Source organism: Eubalaena glacialis, chromosome 5 (genome assembly GCF_028564815.1).
Source record: "Eubalaena glacialis isolate mEubGla1 chromosome 5, mEubGla1.1.hap2.+ XY, whole genome shotgun sequence".
Lineage (NCBI taxonomy): Eukaryota > Metazoa > Chordata > Mammalia > Artiodactyla > Balaenidae > Eubalaena > Eubalaena glacialis.
In genome coordinates this window covers 72,987,550-73,006,771 of record NC_083720.1, presented here as the reverse complement: position 1 = coordinate 73,006,771, position 19,222 = coordinate 72,987,550, and the positions used below count along the sequence as shown (strand labels likewise).

The following is a 19,222-nucleotide window of genomic DNA, read 5'->3' as shown; positions in this document are numbered from 1 at the left end:
AAAAAATGGAAAGAAAGAAAAAAAGAGGATAAAATAAAATAAAATAAAGCAATTATAATAAAAAATAAGAAAAAAATTATTAAGAGTAAATTTATTAAGAAAAAAAATTTTTTTTAATTTTTTAAAAATAGATTTATTAATTTTTTATACTAAAAATAAGAAAAAAATTATTTAGAAAAAATTTATTAAGAAAAAAAATTTTTTAATTTTTTAAAATAAAAAATATGAAAAAACTTATTAAAAATTTTTTTTAAAAATAGAAAATAAGGAAAAAATTATTAAGAAAACATTTATTAGGGAAAAAAAAAATTTTTAAGCCAAAAAAAAAAAAAAAAAAAAAAAAAAAAACGGACGGACCTAACCCTAGGACTAATGGTGAGAGCAAAGCTATACAGACAAAATCTCACCCAGAAGCATACACATCTACACTCACAAAAAAAAGGAAAAGGGGAAAAGTTAATATATCCTGCTCCCAAAGTCCATCTCCTAAATTTGGGATGATTCGTTGTCTATTCAGGTATTCAACAGATGCAGGCACATCAAGTTGTTTGTGGAGCTTTAATCCGCTGCTTCTGAGGCTGCTGGGAGAGATTTCCCTTTCTCTTCTTTGTTCGTACAGCTCCCGGGGTTCAGCTTTGGATTTGGACCCGCCTCTGCATGTAGGTCCCCTGAGGGCGTCTGTTCCCCGCCCAGACAGAACGGGGTTAAAGGAGCAGCTAATTCGGGGGCTCAGTCAGGCCGGGGGGAGGGAGCGGTACGGAGGAGGCGGGGCGAGCCTGCGGCGGCAGAAGCCGGCGTGACGTTGCAGCAGCCTGAGGCGCGCCGTGCGCTCTCCCGGGGAAGTTGTCCCCGGATTACGGGAGCCTGGCCGTGGCGGGCTGCACAGGCTCCCGGGAGGGGCGGTGTGGAGAATGACCTGTGCTCGCCCACAGGCTGTTTGGTGGCGGCAGCAGCAGCCTTAGCGTCTCATGCCCGTCTCTGGGGTCCGCGCTGATAGCCGCGGCTCGCGCCCGTCTCTGGAGTTCGTTTAAGTGGCGCTCTGAATCCCCTCTCCTTGCACGCCGCGAAACAAAGAGGCAAGAAAAAGTCTCCTGCCTCTTCGGCAGCTGCAGACTTTTTCCCGGACTCCCTCCCGGCCAGTGGTGGCGCACTAGCCCCTTCAGGCTGTGTTCACGCAGCCAACCCCAGTCCTCTCCCTGGGATCCGACCGAAGCCAGCGCCTCAGCTCCCAGCCCCCACCCGCCCTGGCGGGTGAGCAGACAAGCCTCTCGGGCTGGTGAGTGCTGCTCGGCGCCGAGCCTCTGTGCGGGAATCTCTCCGTTTTTCCCTCTGCGTCCCTGTTGCTGTGGGATCCGCGCTGATAGCCGCGGCTCGTGCCCGTCTCTGGAGCTCGTTTAGGCGGCGCTCTGAATCCCCTCTCCTTGCGCGCCGCGAAACAAAGAGGCAAGAAAAATTCTCTTGCCTCTTTGGCAGCTGCAGTCTTTTTCCCGGACTCCCTCCCGGCTAGCACCGAAGCCCGAGCCCCAGCTCCCAGGCCCCGCCCGCCCCGGCGGCTGAGCAGACAAGCCTCTCGGGCTGGTGAGTGCTGGTCGGCACCGCTCCTCTGTGCGGGAATCTCCGCTTTGCCCTCCGCACCAATGTGGCTGCGCTCTCCTCCGTGGCTCCGAAGCTTCCCCCCTCTGCTACCCGCAGTCTCTGCCCACGAAGGGGCTTCCTAGTGTGTGGAAACCTTTCCTCCTTCACAGCTCCCTCCCACTGGTGCAGGTCCCGTCCCTATTCTTTTGTCTCTGTTATTTCTTTTTTCTTTTGCCCTACCCAAGTACGTGGGGATTTTCTTGCCTTTTGGGAGGTCTGACGTCTTCTGCCAGCGTTCAGTGGGTGTTCTGTAGGAGCAGTTCCACGTGTAGATGTATTTCTCATGTATCTGTGGGGAGGAAGGTGATCTCCGCGTCTTACTCTTCCGCCATCTTGCCCCTCCCTCTCAAAAAGAAGCATCTTTAGGATGAACCAATTAGAAAAAGATGCTGTTTCCTTCAGGCTAGGACACGTGGCCTGGACAGCAGGGTTTGGGCAGGAACTACCTTGGAAAGCACAACCTACAAAACCATAGGCCAAGACCCTGATCTCGGATCCCATCTTTACTCCTAGACTAATAACTGTACTCAGAGAAAAAAAAACTGTAGTCAGAAAAATGCCATGTCTTGCTTAAACGAATCAGGATCTTGCTGTGGAGCAGGGGCTGTTGTGCGGGCCTGAATAAATTCATATTCCCTTAAAAAAGGAGGACACAGGGGGTGGGGAAGGGGGGTGGGATGAATTGGGAGGTTGGGATTGACATAGATACACTACCATGTGTAAAATAGATAGCTAGCGGGAACCCGCTGTAGAGCACAGGGAGATCAGCTTGGTGCTCTGTGGTGACCTGGATGGGGGTGGGCGTGGGAGGGAGGTCCGAGAGGAAGGGGATATATGTATACATATAGCTGATTCACTCCGTTGTACAGCAGAAACTAACACAATATTGTAAAGCAACTATACCCCAATAAAAAATAAATACATTTTTAAAAAGGGAGGAAGAAAAATAATAGATGCTAGGTAGGCAATCAAGGAGTTTTGCCATAGTTTTTAAAAACCCAAGAGAGAATTAGTGTGTGACTCTGAGAGTCAGTTAATATTAGAGATTAAAAAAAATAAAATTACCCACAAATGTGGACAGAGCTGGTTTTCATCCTAGGGTGACTTCAGTCCGCTCATGGCCAGTGCTCTGCTCCCGCCACTTCAGATTTTAGCCCTATGTTCTAATCTTTGGTATTTCTGATGCTCTGGGTACCACTTCTTCAGTCCTGTAGCTAGACCTAGAGAATCTCGTCACTTGGAGACAGTAGTTCTGTTTAAATGCTTGCTGTTTGTATGGATAGACCTCTCAGAACTGAGATTTTTACCAGTTCTGCTCTTCGGTCTTGACACCTGTTTGGAGGCCTTGGTGTGACCACCTCTTGTCTTCCTTAGATGCTCCTGCTGGCACACCGTGATGTGCCCGTTAGTGATAATCCCATTCATTCCTCAAATGTTTGTCTCCTCACTTCTTGTTCCCTTGCCAGCATTTTGCCAAGATGATGAGCTAGAATGTGCAAGCCACGAGTGTGTGTCACGTGACCGGTGGTGTGACGGCGAAGCCGACTGCATAGACAGTTCCGACGAATGGGACTGTGGTGAGCCGCTTGTTTCTGCCATCTGCTCTGTGCTCTAATGCCTGGCAGCCATTTGAGCTAAACGAATCCTAACTGGTTTCACAGATCTTACTAACTAAGCTCATCTATTCTGCTTTACTATTATAAAAGCTGCCAGTGGTGATTTGTACATGATATTTCCAACTCACAGAACACTTCCCCACAAGTTACTTCTTTATTTGAAATGTCTATCTTATATGTAAAAATATTTGGGTTCAAATTGTTTTGACGATATAACTTTTCATTTGAATATAATTTTTAAAAAACTCTTTATTATCACCCATAATAAATGATCAATAGTCAGTCATTCTTGTATCATTGACACCTCCTGGAAAAGGATACTGAGGTGGCTCTTCCATCTTCCCTGCACTCTCGCTCCAGATCCAGATGAGACTTCTGTCTACTCCCTTACATGGACAGGACTTAAAGGCATCTCTCACCAGTATCCCAGTGTTGCAGTTTATAATCTTGAGTTTGATTCATTCTATCGTCCCACACTCATCCCTCTTTCCATTCCCTTGGCTCTTATTTCAGTCCTTTGCATCATCTGGCCAAATCACGGTTATGATGTATATTGTCATTAATTGTACAGTGTTTCCACAAACAATCTATGGTGTATGAAGTACAGAGGATGCTCTTTGATAAAAGAGGAATTAGTGCATATGCCAAATTAATCCGAAATTAACATCCCTCTCACACACTTGCATTCTCACAGCCTTTCTTGAAAGGAAACGATTTGAATGAAGTTACAACTAGCTCCTTCTAATTTTGCAAGTCCTTGGGTAAACTCATGGGAATGGGACCTGCCTGTGGCCGTCTTGTAACTCATAATGAAAAGTTAAGAACTGCCTGTCTCTTTCACCAGAGCCTCTAGTTCTTGGAGGGCAGAGAACACATCTAATTCATTTTTCCATTCCCCCCCCGCAATACGGCAATCAGTGATTGGCACAGGGTAAGAACTCACCAAATGGTTCTTAGCTAAAAGAAATAAAAATGAATGTCTGCAAGTAAAGCAAAAGCATGTTATCATTTGGTGTCATGAGAAGAAATGTTTTAAATTAGGGTTTCCCCCCCTTTTTTTCCCCTCAGTGACCCTCTCTGCAAATGTGAACTCCTCGTCATTCCTGACCGCTCACAGATCTGCCGTGGAACACCACGTGTGTGCGGATGGTTGGCAGGAGACGTTGAGTCAGCTGGCCTGCAAGCAGATGGGTTTAGGGTAAGGTCAGTAGTTTGTAGGCCTGATGAATTTCTCAGAGGGCTTCATGGAACTTGGCAGTAATATCTTCCTTATGAATGCAGAGTGAGTTCGTGCTCTCAAACCTAGCCCTCCAAAGCACGGGAAATGGATCAGGTGAGAGGACTGTATTTGATTACAGGCACCTGCTCTCAAGAGTGCGGGTTTCTGAAAACCTACTTTGATAAAGCCTCTAAAAGTAAATGAAGTCATTGTATTTTAAGGACTTCTGAAATGAAATGCTTTTATTACTTATAAAAGCATTAAGATGGTTTCCTCTGAGGAAACTGGATGGGAAAATCTTGCGATTCCCCCCCGCCCCCAAGAGGTTATTGAAAATTCCTTTTTAAGCAACACAAATCTTTTTAATAAGTTGAGAAATAGATCTCGAAGTTGCTGGTATTTCAATTTACCCTGTGTAATGTAGGAAATGTAAATTAGGAAAGAGTTCACCATTTTTGCTTCTTAGAATGAAAAGCCACTCACTCTGGCTTTGATACAAACACACTGAAATCAATACTTTTAAAGTTGGATTCTTGGTGCAAGGTTTTCTTTTCTAGTTCTATTGGGGTTGGAAAACAATAATTGAAAGGTCTTAGAATATATATGTGAGTGTGTGTGTGTGTTTATACTTATAAACACACACATATATTTTTTTCTTTTACCAATGATGGATGTGAGATTTGGGGGAAATATAGAAATGATGGAAATAAAAGATAAAGGATTTATAAAATTCTAGAATAAAAAATTGAGTAAATGTCACTTCCCAGGATTCTACTGAGCAAACCTGAAATAATTTTACAGTAATGAGCCATCCAATTATGGGAAAGCAACTGGCAGCACATTTTTGTTATCCCAGTTTGAAGAATTACGTAAATACCAGCCTCTTCAGCCCATTTTTCCCATGTAAAGTCCCACATCTTTGGAAAATTGAGTAACTGATGATATAATAAGAGAGTTTTAAACTTTGCCACAGTGGAAAAATTATATTTGCCAAGATCGATTAAATTATACTTTATTTTCACCACTTCCTTATTGTGTTTAAATGAAAGGGGTATGACTGTGATCAGAGATAGATTAAAAGTTTTTTGAAGGAGCTTTGCTTTCCTCTCACCAGATACAAGGTTATTTCTTTTTTTTTTTCTTTTTGCATCTCACTCTTTTTTTATTTATTATATATTTTTTAACATCTTTTTTGGACTATAATTGCTTTACAATGGTGTGTTAGTTTCTGCTGTATAACGAAGTGAATCAGCTATACGTATACTTATATCCCCATATACCCTCCCTCTTGCATCTCCCTCCCACCCTCCCTATCCCACCCCTCTAGGTGGTCACAAAGCACCGAGCTGATCTCCCTGTGCTATGCGGCTGCTTCCCACTAGCTATCTATTTTACATTTGGTAGTGTATATATGTCCATGCCACTCTCTCACTTCGTCCTAGCTTACCCTTCCCCCTCCCTGTGTCCGCCTCCTCAAGTCCATTCTCTACGTCTGCGTCTTTATTCCTGTCCTGCCTCTAGGTTCATCAGAACCTTTTTTTTTTTTTTAGATTCCATATATATATGTTAGTATACGGTATTTGTTTTTCTCTTTCTGGCTTACTTCACTCTGTATGACAGTCTCTAGGTCCATCCACCTCACTACAAATAACTCAATTTCATTTCTTTTTATGGCTGAATAATATTCCATTAATATATAATGTGCCACGTCTTCTTTATCTTCTTTATTCCATTAATATATATGTGCCACATCTTCTTTATCCATTCATCTGTCGATGGGCACTTAGGTTGCTTCCATGTCCTGGCTATTGTAAATAGAGCTGCAATGAACATTGTGGTACATGACTCTTTTTGGATTATGGTTTTCTCCAGGTATATGCCCAGTAGTGGGATTGCTGGGTCATATGGTAGTTCTATTTTTAGTTTTTTAAGGAACCTCCATACTGTTCTCCATAGTGGCTGTATCAATTTACATTCCCAACAAGGTTATTACTTAATAAGAAAACTAGATTATGTAATGACAGATAGTTCCACTGAGAGTTCTGAAGGAGCATCGGAACTACAAAAATTTTATAACCAGAAAATTCTTTTGACAAGCCACCTTGTTCTGTTGCAAATGGAATGGATCATGTTTAAAATATTCTACTTTATATTTCTTCTAATTTTTTGAATATTGGACTTAAATTTTTTATTGTGGTAAAATGCATGACATAAAACTCACCATTTTAACCATTTTAAAGTATACAATTCAGTGGCATTGAGTATATTCATAATATTGTGCAACCATCACCATTATCTGACTTAGTTCACTAAGCATAATGTTTTCATGCATCCATGTATCAGTACTTTATTTCTGCTTATGGCTGAATAATATTCCATTGTGTGGATACACCATATTTTTAAATCTATTCATCCATTGATGAATTCCTCCATTTCAGTGGTCTCTACCTTTGGCTACTGTGTGCATATTGGATTTTTAAAAAAAATCTCTTTGCTCCATTTCCTTAACATAGTGGGAAAATGTCATTGCAATATCTTAGATATTTAAAATCTAAGATAGACGTTTAGATTTTTTTAAAGATAACTCTATTTCATAGGAGGGCTAGGAAAATTTGAGAGAGCAGTATGGTTGGAAAACCATAACTGTTATTTGACTAAGTTAATGGGTAAGAAGTGATTCACCTTCGAAGTAAATGAGTACAAAAGGTAACCTTAGTGTTTTTGTAGTTTTGGATTGCCTGCAAGTTTACTCTTTAGTTTATGTGAGTGGCTCATGGATTGACAGAAATCTGGAGAACCAGGCTGGGGCAGGAACACAGAAAATGGGCACGACGAGGCCAAATTCCTGCTGTGGCAATGGGATGTTTAGGAAGCTGCTGTCACCACTGTCCCTGGAGACCAGTTGCTGTGCTGCAGACTCACAGTTCTGCCACTGGTGCTTCAAATTAACTCTAAGTAACCCTGCACCTTTGAGTCATTTCTTCCACATTCAAAGTCCCTAATAGGAGGGTCTCTTTGGCCATGACTAGACATTGACCTACACTCCAGCTGCAAGAGGGAGGGGAGAGGGATGAGTTGTCCTCTTTTAGCTTCTGGAGTGGAGTGTCCACTCCATGGACCTGCCTTGATACTGTCAAACATACTCTGCATCCAAAACTTGAAGTTGAAAAAACAACCCCAACTAATTCTATTCAGTATCTTCCTCCTTGTTTTTTGAGCATCAGCTTGTGGGTCTTGTACAGGAGTAGGCGCTGTGTGGAGGATGCACAGGTGAATAACATCATCAAAGAGCTTCCCCACGTGGTGGGGAAGACATATTATCTTGATACTCTAATATAAATTCTTTAAATCATTCATTCATTCATTCAGTAAACATTTAAGAGAAAAGCACTGTAGTATTGTATCCAAAACGAACATACCTTAACTCCAAATAGATCACTCAGCTACTTCAGGGGGTATATTTTGGAGCTAGTTTGTTTAAAATGCAGATCTACACCAAATGACGTGTTTTGCAGGGATTCTACTGAGATGCTTTCACGATAGAAGCAGTTGATTAAAAACACCTGCACTTAGAGTTTTTCAGACCTAAATCATGCTTTCCATGTCTAACAGCAGAAATGCTAGGCTGTCAACTAAGTGCTTGTCCAAATGAGAGGATTCAGAGTTCTCTTCTGAATCTGAAAACATTTTACCCCCATCTGCAGGTATCTCTAGAGTTCACCCCAGCTGGAAGTATGATGACTATTTGATTAGACAAGGGTATAAATCAAGCCCCTAAATTCTCATGACAGTATATTGACTTTGCTACCTACGTGTCCAGTATCAGAAACATATGGACATTTATTTAATCAACAGTACAAATCAGAATTTAGACTGCCCTCTAATACTTGCCAAATGCTCAGTTGAGACATCTGGTATTTGAGGAAGTTGGTCTACGGGAATGTGATTCTCTGTGTCTCTTGGCCTCATAAGCTTATCTCTATAAAAGTTAGATCATCTGGAAATAGGCTGTACTATTTTGGCAAAAATTCCTTTGTAGAGTTAGTTGCAATTTTATTTTATGCCCTAATCGTTTAGAGTTTGTCAACAGAAGAAACATCCTTCCAAAGAATGTTTCTGTGTCTTGGGCAAAACCGCAAAGAGAGTATCTATTATATTACCTAATAGTCCCTGATATAAGGATTTACATTGTAATTTTTCCAAACATGTACTCCCAGGACAAAGTTTCTAACTTCACATTTCATTTGTCATGTAAGAACTATTTAATCCAGGATGGTTTCCTTATTGACTGACTTCCATGATGCTCGGAGACAGATTCAGTCCTCTGTAGTAGTCAGTCTAGCCCAGGTTGCTGGTCCTGTACATGTAAACCATGGAAAGGAAGTTCAAAACCTTGTAGTTGTTTTTTTAAAAATTAAGATATAATTCAGATACCATAAAATTCACTGTTTAAAAGTGTACAATTCAGTTGTTTTTAGTATGGTCACGAAATAGTTGTAATCATCATCACTGTCTAATTCCAGAACATTTTCATCACTCAAAAAAGAAACCCCATGCTCATTAGCAGTCACCCTCCATTTCTCCTTCTCTTCAGCCCCTAAAAAATACTAATTTACTTTCTGTCTCTATAGATTTGCCTATTGTGCACGTTTCACGTATAGAATCATGCAAAATATTTTTTGTCTGACTTCTTTCACTTAGTAAAATGCTTTTAAGGTTCATCCATGTTGTACTATGTATCAGTACGCCATTCCTGCTTATGGCTGAATAATATTCTATTGTGTAGATAGAGCCACACTTTGATTATCCATTCATCATTTGATGGCCATTTTTGTTGTTTCCACTTTTTAGCTCTTATGAATAATGCTGCTATGAACATTCATGTACAAGTTTTTGTGTGAACATATGTTTTCACTTCTCTTGGGTGTATACTTAAGACTAGAATTACTGGGTCAAGTCGTAACTCTATGTTTAACTTTTTGAATGACTACCAAACTGTTTTCCAAAGAGGCCACACCACTTTATACACTACCAGCAATGCATGAGAGTTCCAGTTTCTCCATCTCCTCACCAACACTTGTTCTTGTTCATATTTTTGATGGTCTGCATTCAGTGTATTCAAAAATGATATTGTTCATTTTTTGATCTGGGTGACCAAGAGAGGGAATATATAGAGAGAAGATAAGAAGATCAAGGACTGAGCCCTAACATTAAGGGGATCAGAGAAGAGAAGCAGCAAGCCAAAGGAGATGAAAAAGAACAACTAGTGCAGTAGGAGTATGTGGTATCCTGAAAGACAATTGAAGAAAGCATATAAAGGAAGAAGTGAGGGTCAGTTCTATCAAATGCTGCTGAGAAGTAAAATGAGGACTGAAAATGACTGTTGGTTTCAGCAACATGCATGTCATTGACGTGAGCAGTTTCAGTAGAGTGAGGGGGCAAACGCCTAAGTGATAGTAGGAAGAGAGAAAAGACAGTAAGTGTAGAACTATTTGGGGGAATTTTGACAAAAAGAGAAGCAAAGAAGGATGAGCAGTGACTGGTGAAGGAAATAGGGTTAGGAGATCTTTGGTCCCTCCGTTTCCCTAAAAGCTCTCACTATCCCATGACTGAATTTCTAATAGAGCCCCACCTGCTGTAATACAAACATCATGTTCGATTGCTATAGACTGAGTGTTCATATCCCCCCCAAATTCACATGTGAAATCCTAACCCCCAGTGTGAAGGTATTAAGCAGCGGGGCCTTTAAGAGGTGATTGGGACATGAGAATGGAGCCCTCAAGAATGGGATTAGTAACTTATACAAGAGACCGCACAGAGTTTCCTCTCCCCTTTCATCATGTGATGACATAGCAAGAAGATGGCTGTCTGTGACTGAGGAAATGGGCCTTCACCAGACACCAAATCTGCTATTACCTTGACCTTGGACTTCCAGCCTCTGGAACTATGGGAAATAAATCCCTGTTGTTAATAAGCCACCCAGTCTATGGTAATTTGTTATAGAGGCCTGAATGGACTAAGGCAGAAATAAATCATTTTCTGTCAAAGGTCTTTTTTCATTTGACATTTTTTTTTTTTTAACCAAATGAGTTTCCCAACTGGCAGGCCCACTGTAAACTAGCTCGTCTTTCTTCAACTTCATATCCTTGTACATTCTCCTCCTCTCTTTGTGTACTGTCTGGTCTTTTATCTGTGCTCTGTAGACACATTCCTTCCTGCTTCTGCCTCTGTGTCCATAGATGCATTGTTTTTACATTCTCTATCCAAATTCTTCAGGGCCTCACTCAAGCCTCATGACTTCTGCGAAGACTTTCTCATCTCCTTGACCTCTTTTGCCCCTGAATTTCCTGTGGTACTTAAAAAATCAGTACTACATGATATCCCTCTTAATTCTACAATGCTGTATATCATTTGTATATATTTTTTGATTCTTCATTTATTTCCCAGAATAGGTTACACAGAATAATAATGGCCAACCTTAATTATGTGCCAGGCTGTTCTGAGTACTTGATAAGTATTATCTCAGTTTATCCACATTGTAATCCTATAAGACAAGTAGTATTGTTATTTCTACTTTACGTACGAGGAAACTGAGGATTAGAGAGGCCAAGGAACTTTGCTAAGTCGCAGAAAAATACAGAGCTAGCATGTAAGTCCAAGCAAGTGCAAGAGATCTCTTGGGTACTAGGAGTAGATCCCCTCTGGCACCCAGTTCTTCAGTAAAAATGCCATGACTGATGTGGCCAACCAGCTTCTTAAACGTAAACCCCATTTAGTATTGCTTTATATAGGTGTTTTGTGGCAGATCTTAGTATCACCTTGTGATCTTATTGTTGTAGGATTTTTAAGTGGATAGCAGTGAGGAGGTGGTGGTGGTGGAAATTCATCATGCAGGACCATGATCTAAGTGTTTTTCACTTTTTGAAAAGTCATACAGTAATAAGTACATGCTTGTCGTATTCTAAGTAGATGTCAGCTGAAGCAAATCCACGAAGTGTTATTTTCTTTCACATGCAGCTTCGTAGCTTCTCTGGCAGACATGTGGTTTTGGGCATGGGAAATTAATTTCTTAACACATTCCCAAGAAGCTGCTAGTTAAATGAGTGCCTGGATGAGAAGAAAATCATAAAGTCCAATGTGTGAGTGTAGAATTCTCTGGAACATGCTGTTCTGAGGTAAGGAAGAATAATTTTCCTGAAAAAGTGCTACATCCTAAAGGAAGAGGAAATATTTTTTAAGGTCTTTCATGAGACCATTAGGTATGAGGCTTTCATAAGCAAGAGCAAGGTGAGTCTACCAGTTGTCCTAAGAGCATTTCCACATGATCACTACCAGCAAGCTCTGCCAAGAATTCGGATTATTTGTTAGCAAACTGAATCTCAAACTGTGTCAGTTGGGTTAATGAATAATTTATGAAAGTAAATGGAAACTTCTCAGTGGTGTAGGGAAATTCACCATTATTAACTGGAATAAAACTATGCTAGATCCTGGATTAAGCACATTTTTTTACTCTCTTACATTCCATTTTGTGATAAAAATGTTCACCATTAAAAAATAGATTCACATCAGGATTTATAAAATCAAAGATGGTTTCCATGGGTTCTCCAGAATTGTCAAAACACACCTTTCCACGAAAAATATCAGGGCTAATTGTGAGCAAGAAGGTCCTGGAATGGGGAAGAATCAATCTCTGTAAAGTCTTTGGGGGCATCAGATTCTCTAGTCATCATAGTGCATTGCCATTGGCAGGAATATGAATGGGTCCTAGGTAAGTAAGAACATGATTTACAACTTGAGAATCCATCAGAAATTAACCAGAAAGACCTGTGTTATTTCTGTTAGAAGTCTTTATATGGCAGCATCCCCCTTTTGGAACTACACCAGAGACTCCTGGTGATGACTTAACTTCTTCATGTTTTCTTTGAAATCTACTGCAATTTGAATTTTACCCCCAAGACAGGACTGATAGTAATGATATCATCTAAATGCCAATTCCACTGGTCTTTTCATTTTATTTTTACAGTTTGGAATCAAAATCCAATTTCTTACTCTGGCCTATAAAGTATAATCTGGCCCCTGCCTCACTCTCTGACCCCATCTCCTAGCACTCTCCACTTGTCCGCTAAATGTTAGACACATTGACCTTATTACTGATATTCCAGTGCTGTAAACTCATTCCCATCTCCGGAGCTTTGGCTTCACAGTTCCTTTTGTTTGGAAGGCTGATCTCTAGAACTTAACAGGATCACATCCATCTCATCATTCGTGTCTCTAAGCTTGTATATCAACTATTTACAAAGGTCTTCCTTGACAACCCTAGTTGGAGCAGCTTTCACACTCACCAAGGTACTCTCTATTTGCTTACTCTGTCTTCTTCAAAGCACTTATTGGTATCAGAAATTATTTTTTCACATGTTTGTAATTTGTTCCTCTCACTAAAACTCCTTTAGGGAGAGACTCCATCTGATATAACACCAGTTTGTTGTCTCCATTTCCGTTCCAGCTTATTAACCTTATTAATCGTCAGTTTTAACCCTTGTCCATCTGACTGTGTCATTTGTTTAAATTCTGTCAGGGTGATATTCCTTTGGCAATGAGTAAACTGAGTTCACTGAACACTCACTGATTAACCCATTGTGTCATTCATGAACATAAGTCTAATATCTACCCAATCTTGTACTCTTCCTACATCTTCCGAAAGCTAACAAAAGAACATGTAGATCTTGACTCTGAGGCATAATAATCTTTTGAACTAAAAGATTTCAAGTAAAGTCACTTGTAGCAGACATTTATTGTGTTGCTTCTCTGCCTCCCTCCTTTTCCTTTGGGACCCGCATCCCTTCATTTTGGGGACTTGCTTCACTTCCCATTCTATCCTTGGGATCCAAAAGGGGGCTGCCATCTTTGTACATGACCCACTTTTCTTGGCCTCAGTGATTGGTAGAGGGGTAGGTAATACCTCACCCAAGCTGGACTAATCAAAGGACCTCACTCCTGGGCTACAGTGACTGGTTTTGTGATACTTAAAGTTTTTCAATAAGCTTTGTTTTAAGTGTACTGGGGAGAGAAGACGTCTTTCTTTTTTGGTCACAAAGATGAAGGATTTGAGTTTAGAGCTGCAGACAGCCTGTCCCCTGGCTTGTGGAAAAGTCACTTGGAGGTCACTAAAACCACCCTCCCACCTCGTCCTCCTCCCTCCGACTGAAGGAAGTGGAGATGAGAGATGGAGAGTCGTGAAGGTGCTTGGTCCCCTGGCACCAGCCATCCTGAAGACCATCCACATCCCTTTAGTGATTGATTCCATTTCTACTTTTTGATATTCAGATATTCGGGCACTATTTTAGGTACTAAAATACTGATTTTTGTTGTTGTTGGTGGTGTAATACTGTTAACTGAATATTTTTTAAAGCCCTGAAGTTTGAATTATATTTTATTTTATAATGTAATGTATTTTGTAATGTACCCAGAGAGTCATATTCTGCCTTAAAAGTTTGAATTGAATAAAGGTGCACTTTCTCTATGCCTATAATATCAAGATGAGGAAGAAAAGAGCAATTGACGAAGCAAAGCTTCTGTTAGAAAAATAAATTGTACCTTGGTTCCAAGACTTTCTGAACTAGTGGAATAAAAAATGGCATATTGTAATTGAAACTGGTAATCTTTAGTTTTACACTGACAAACTAAAAGAAGGTAAAGACAAACAGGAAACATTTTCTAAACAACTAAATAAGTTTCTCTCAAGACAGTGTTGTCTCTGTCTCTTAAAAATTAAAAAAAAAATGTCCCCAAAGTTTTCCTCCAAGTTATCAAAAAAGAAATGGGATCTTTTTTTGAAGATAAAATAGCCAGAAGGAAATACTTGGACTACTGTATACTCTGAAAGAGGTATATACTTATTGCTCAAAAATATACTTACAACCTAACACCATTTATTGAGTTTGTTTTACAATATAAGATTGAAATCTTGTAAATGATCAAATGACATTTTAATTTTATGATTGATTAATTTTTTTATATCTTTAATGAAATGTTTATTTTAAATAGTGCTGTATTTTTATTTTCTAATTTATATGAGAATGAGAATATATATTTAATAGCTACAGTTTTCAATTTATTGTATGTTAGAAATGGATTATGTCATTGATTTTTTAATGAAATATGAATAGTCTATAATTTAATTTTATAATCTATAACTTCTCTTTGAGATAGTTTTTGTCACTTGTACCTGTAAATCATGGCCTAATACAGTTATTATACTCTACCTTTGAGGTAGATAAATGAATAAAATTATATATTTTCAGTTAAGATTACAATAAAAAATATTTTTAAATACTTATTTTACTGGAAAAATAAACTCAGACTTTATGCTCTTCTTTGAAACATTTCTATTGATGGGAGTTTTGCTGTATAAAGTGTAAGCTGAGCTATCTAACCAGACAAACGATTCTATGGTCATGTTCACTTGTGTTTATTTGCAACCTATGATGCCTTTCTGTCAATATTTCTAGGTCTTCCTTCTACCTGGCAAAATAATTTAACTAGCTTTTAATATTAACATGTCTAAACTATAGGAACCAAACAGAGACAATAACATGACAGGGTTTAAGATAAGATTTTTGAAATCAGATACGAAATGTTTAACAGAAAGGTTCCAAGTTCTGAGGAGGATATTTAGAATTGCAAATAATGTATCCACTACACAAGGCATTTGTATTTCAAGACTAACCATCAGTACTGAGGTTGAAGACTCATGACTTTCCCGAGGAATAGATGCCATAGAATATACCTGGTCCTTCCACTGGAATGTGTGGCATGTCTAGGTAAGTCCTGCACTACTGTCTTGCTGACAAAAGTAAAGAAGCCCTTTGCTTTGTGGAATTTGTGCGGACTTTCATTTTTTAGGTAAGCAGCCCCTACGTAATTATAATACAAGCATGAAATGCCTCGTTACTCAACACCAAGTGACCTGAAAGTGAGATAAGAATAAGCCAAGTCGTCTAGAGATCTGATTGTTCACCTAAGCCTTAAAATATAGACTTCCTTTCAAAATATCAGGATGTTTCAGAATTCTAGATATGTTCTATTTTCTCATTTCAGTGGGTATGGGGGAATTATACATTTTTTATATGTGTCTTACGGCCACACATTTCAAGAAGCAGATTTGAGCGAAATTCTCTTGCTTCTTTGTGCAGTACTGCTTTTAGACCCAGAGCAGAGGGGCCTTGCCCTGGACCCCAGAACTCAACCAGCGGTGACTTTGCCCCGAGGGGACTTTAGGAAATGTCTGTAGACCTTTTTGATTGTCAGTCCAGGAGTGGTGTGGTGATACTAGTATTTTGTGTGTGGAAGCCAGGGGTGATGCTGAACATCCTGCAGTGCCCAGGACAGCCCCACATAGCAAATAATTATCTGGCATAAAATGCCAGTAGTGCCAAAGGTGGGAAACCCTGATTTAGAGGGACCACTCTGGTCTTTCTCCTTAGCTGTGCCTCACCTCATGGGGCAAAGAGTCTGCCCACCAGAGGTATGCCCACCTGGAGCCCGGTGAACTGTTTTCAAAGTGTGGTCCCAGACCACAGCATCTGTATCACCTGGCATCTTGTTAGATAGGCAAATTGGGGGCCCCATCTCAGACTTACCAAACCTGGAAATCTGGGTATGGGGCCAACAATCTTTGTTGTAACTGGCCCTCCAGTTGATTCTAATGAATGCTAAAGTTTGAAAACCACTGTTCCAAGGAGTCCAAGAATTCTATATTTGAACCTAAAAGATATGTTGATCAAGATGGGAAGATAGAATATGTTTTCTTTAACAGCTTGTTAACTTGATTTATAATATCTAAATATGTAGACATATGGGCCTCCATTTATACTCTCGCTCTGGGCCCCTCAAATGTTTGGGATGGGTCTATGTCTTAGTTTTCTCGCACTGTCAAAAGAGGGCATTGGAGTAGATTGTTGCTTAAATTTCCTTCTCTGTATATAATTTCATAGCTGCTCTAGAAGCATTTGGGTCTGACTGCATTCCCTGCTCAGACTCCCTTAGGATACAGTGACTTTGATGCTTCATCACTAGCAAGATGCTTTTTTGCTCTTTTGCTCTCTACCCAACAGGATTTGTCTCTTGATATAATATGGAAAAAGATAAGTCAAATGCATCACCAACTGTTAAACAAAATTTGAGCAGTTAAGTTCCAGATATGTTTTAATAGCATGACTTACATTATGTACGTAGTTATACAAATTTAAAAGTATAGACAAACCTACTCTTGATAAGTTTGTAAATTGACATTACTCTTTGAAGGGGAAATTCATAAAAAATTTACATTTTGATTCAATAATTTTATTTCTAGGAATTTATTCTCAAGTCACATGTGTGCATGTAAGCAAAGGTGAATGGTTAAGAGTATTAACTGCTGCTTTTTTGTTATAGCCAGAAATTGGAAACAGCCTCAATAGTGGATTGGTAAAGTAAATGTACATCCATATAATGGAACACTTTGCAGCTATGGAAAGAACATGGTGTGTGCCCTTAATAGAGGAGGGCTGCGTAGTGTTCATAGTGTTAGAAGTGGTACTCTGATGTCAGACCAAAGGGACTCAATACCAGAGCTGTGTGACCTTGGGAAAATTACTTACTCTCGCTTTGCCTCAATTTTTTCATCTCCAAAATGGGGAATAATAATAAAGCATACTTCACAAAGTTGTTGAGAGGATTAAATAATATAAAACAAGTTACTAATCTTTTAGTGCTTGCCCTACAGAAAATAGTTATTAGTTAATAATAATAATATCATTGTTATTATCTAGCTATTATTATGCAAAGACTTCCAAGATAAATCATTAAATGAAAACATCATCAACACCACACAGAACAATGTGTATAGACTAAAAAAAGAGGGGTGTATGTACAAGGACTACAGAAAAAGCTTGGCAAGAATACTCAAATGCTATTTACAGTGATGGTTTTTATACATCTTGGATGGGAAGGATATTTTTTCATTGTATAATGTTTGGGTTTTTTCCATGTATAAGTATTACTTTCATGATTTTAAAAATTTAAAGAAAAAAATAAAAGTTGAAATCACACAGATGCTCAGATTCTGTATAATGGCAGAAGCCGACATATGGATTCACTGATATTTTTTTAATGGGCCATAAGATGACATTTCTAGGGCTGAAAGATTTATTTTTGTGCATGAGAAGCATGCTAGGGTTTAAGAATTTCATGGGAAACTAACTTTTGTAATGATACTGCCTTCTTGTTGATGATGAATTTCTTAGATTTTCCACTTGGTGTAACTGAGAGATTCAGGCTAAATTGCCTTTCTTGTTGGAGGTTAATGAATGAAATGCAAAAATATCCCTTGAGGTGACTGAAGAGACCTCTCGAGTTGAAAGACTGAAGCGTCCTTTGCAATGATTTTCCTATTTAGCATCAGTGCAAATCCTGTGCTGACTTGTCCCCATGCAAGTCCCTGTTGCCCTGTGAATATCTGCCTAAAGAATGATTTCATTAAATAACAAATCTGAAGCCGATCTTCCTTTGGCTTTTTGCGGGTAAAATGCCTGGATTTAGGAGGCCACAGATTGTTCTATTGCAGAAAGGAATTCTCAGGATGCAGGTATCAAGAGAAACACCATGAGTGGTGTGTGTGGCCTCTGATTTTTGTATTTTCCATCCCACTGTGCCTCTGCATACAGCACTTCTGGGATTACTGAAAAGCCAGAGCCTCATTTTGGTGAAGGAAAGAATTCTCATTTTGCAGTAGGTTTTGTGACATCTTCAAATATAAAACAGTTCATTCAGGTTTCTAAATAAATTAAAGCTTGTGCGATGCTTCTTAAAGCATGGGCAGGGTTTATGCCATTTGTTTCTAAATCAAATGATTAGATTTCATCCATGATTAAGGACTCTGTTTTGTTTTTAACCTTTGGTTCTTATTCTATCCTCAAGTCTTCTCTTTAGAGGGTTTTATTCTTTTTAAAATAACTGGATTTGGGGAGGATTTTGTTTCTTTTATTTTCTATTCTGTAATGACAGTAGTTTTAAAATAATCGATAACCAGGGGAAGTGATAATTTTTCTTTCGATGCCACTGAATCTAACTTTTCTTCCCTTCCTGTGCCCCCCCCCCTTTTTACAAAAACTTGGCATTCCATTATCAAAAAAAGAAAGTCGCTAAGCTCACAGACTTGATGCTACTACAACTTCGAGATTACCAGGTTCATTTGAATCCTCAGCACTGCTTGCCATTCTTTTTAAGTTATCTTTGATGTGTTTCTCCAAATACTTCCACCAGGGAACAATTTCATATACACGTCACTTTCCTCACCATCATGCACCCCTGCCACCCCCCCCGCCACACCTTCATTTGAGGAGCCCCCCTCCTACTTGAAAAGAAAAGACTAGCTGATTGTCTGATTTGAATTCTCTTGATGAATTCTCTTGAATTCTCTCCCCATCTCCAAATCCAACTAAGTACCTGCTTCCTTGTCTCCTACTTCCAGATTCAGAAGGAGCCCTCGTTCCTCCTATCTAAAATGAATTCCTCTACCTCTTCTACCGTTAATAGCATCAGGTGATAAAAATCCAAAAGATTTTCTTCAAATATGGATTGCCTAAGTGAACCAATTATTTCATGAGGAATAGGATATTTTACATAAAAACCCAAACACTTTTGAAACCTAAGGTTTTAAATCTTGGGTACATCTTGGGTACAAGCATATTTATTTGATGATTGAATGAGACAT

General features: G+C 39.4%; 1 protein-coding gene across 1 annotated transcript in view; it reads left to right on the top strand.

Moving 5' to 3' along the window:
- The window catches only part of CORIN (corin, serine peptidase), a 286,147-nt gene that overhangs the window by 222,776 nt on the left and 44,149 nt on the right, over window positions 1-19,222 (top strand). The window contains exons 15-16 of the mRNA XM_061191367.1: window positions 3,102-3,212; window positions 4,320-4,449. Coding sequence (XP_061047350.1) covers window positions 3,102-3,212; window positions 4,320-4,449 — 241 coding nt within the window. The remainder of the gene's footprint in view (window positions 1-3,101; window positions 3,213-4,319; window positions 4,450-19,222) is intronic.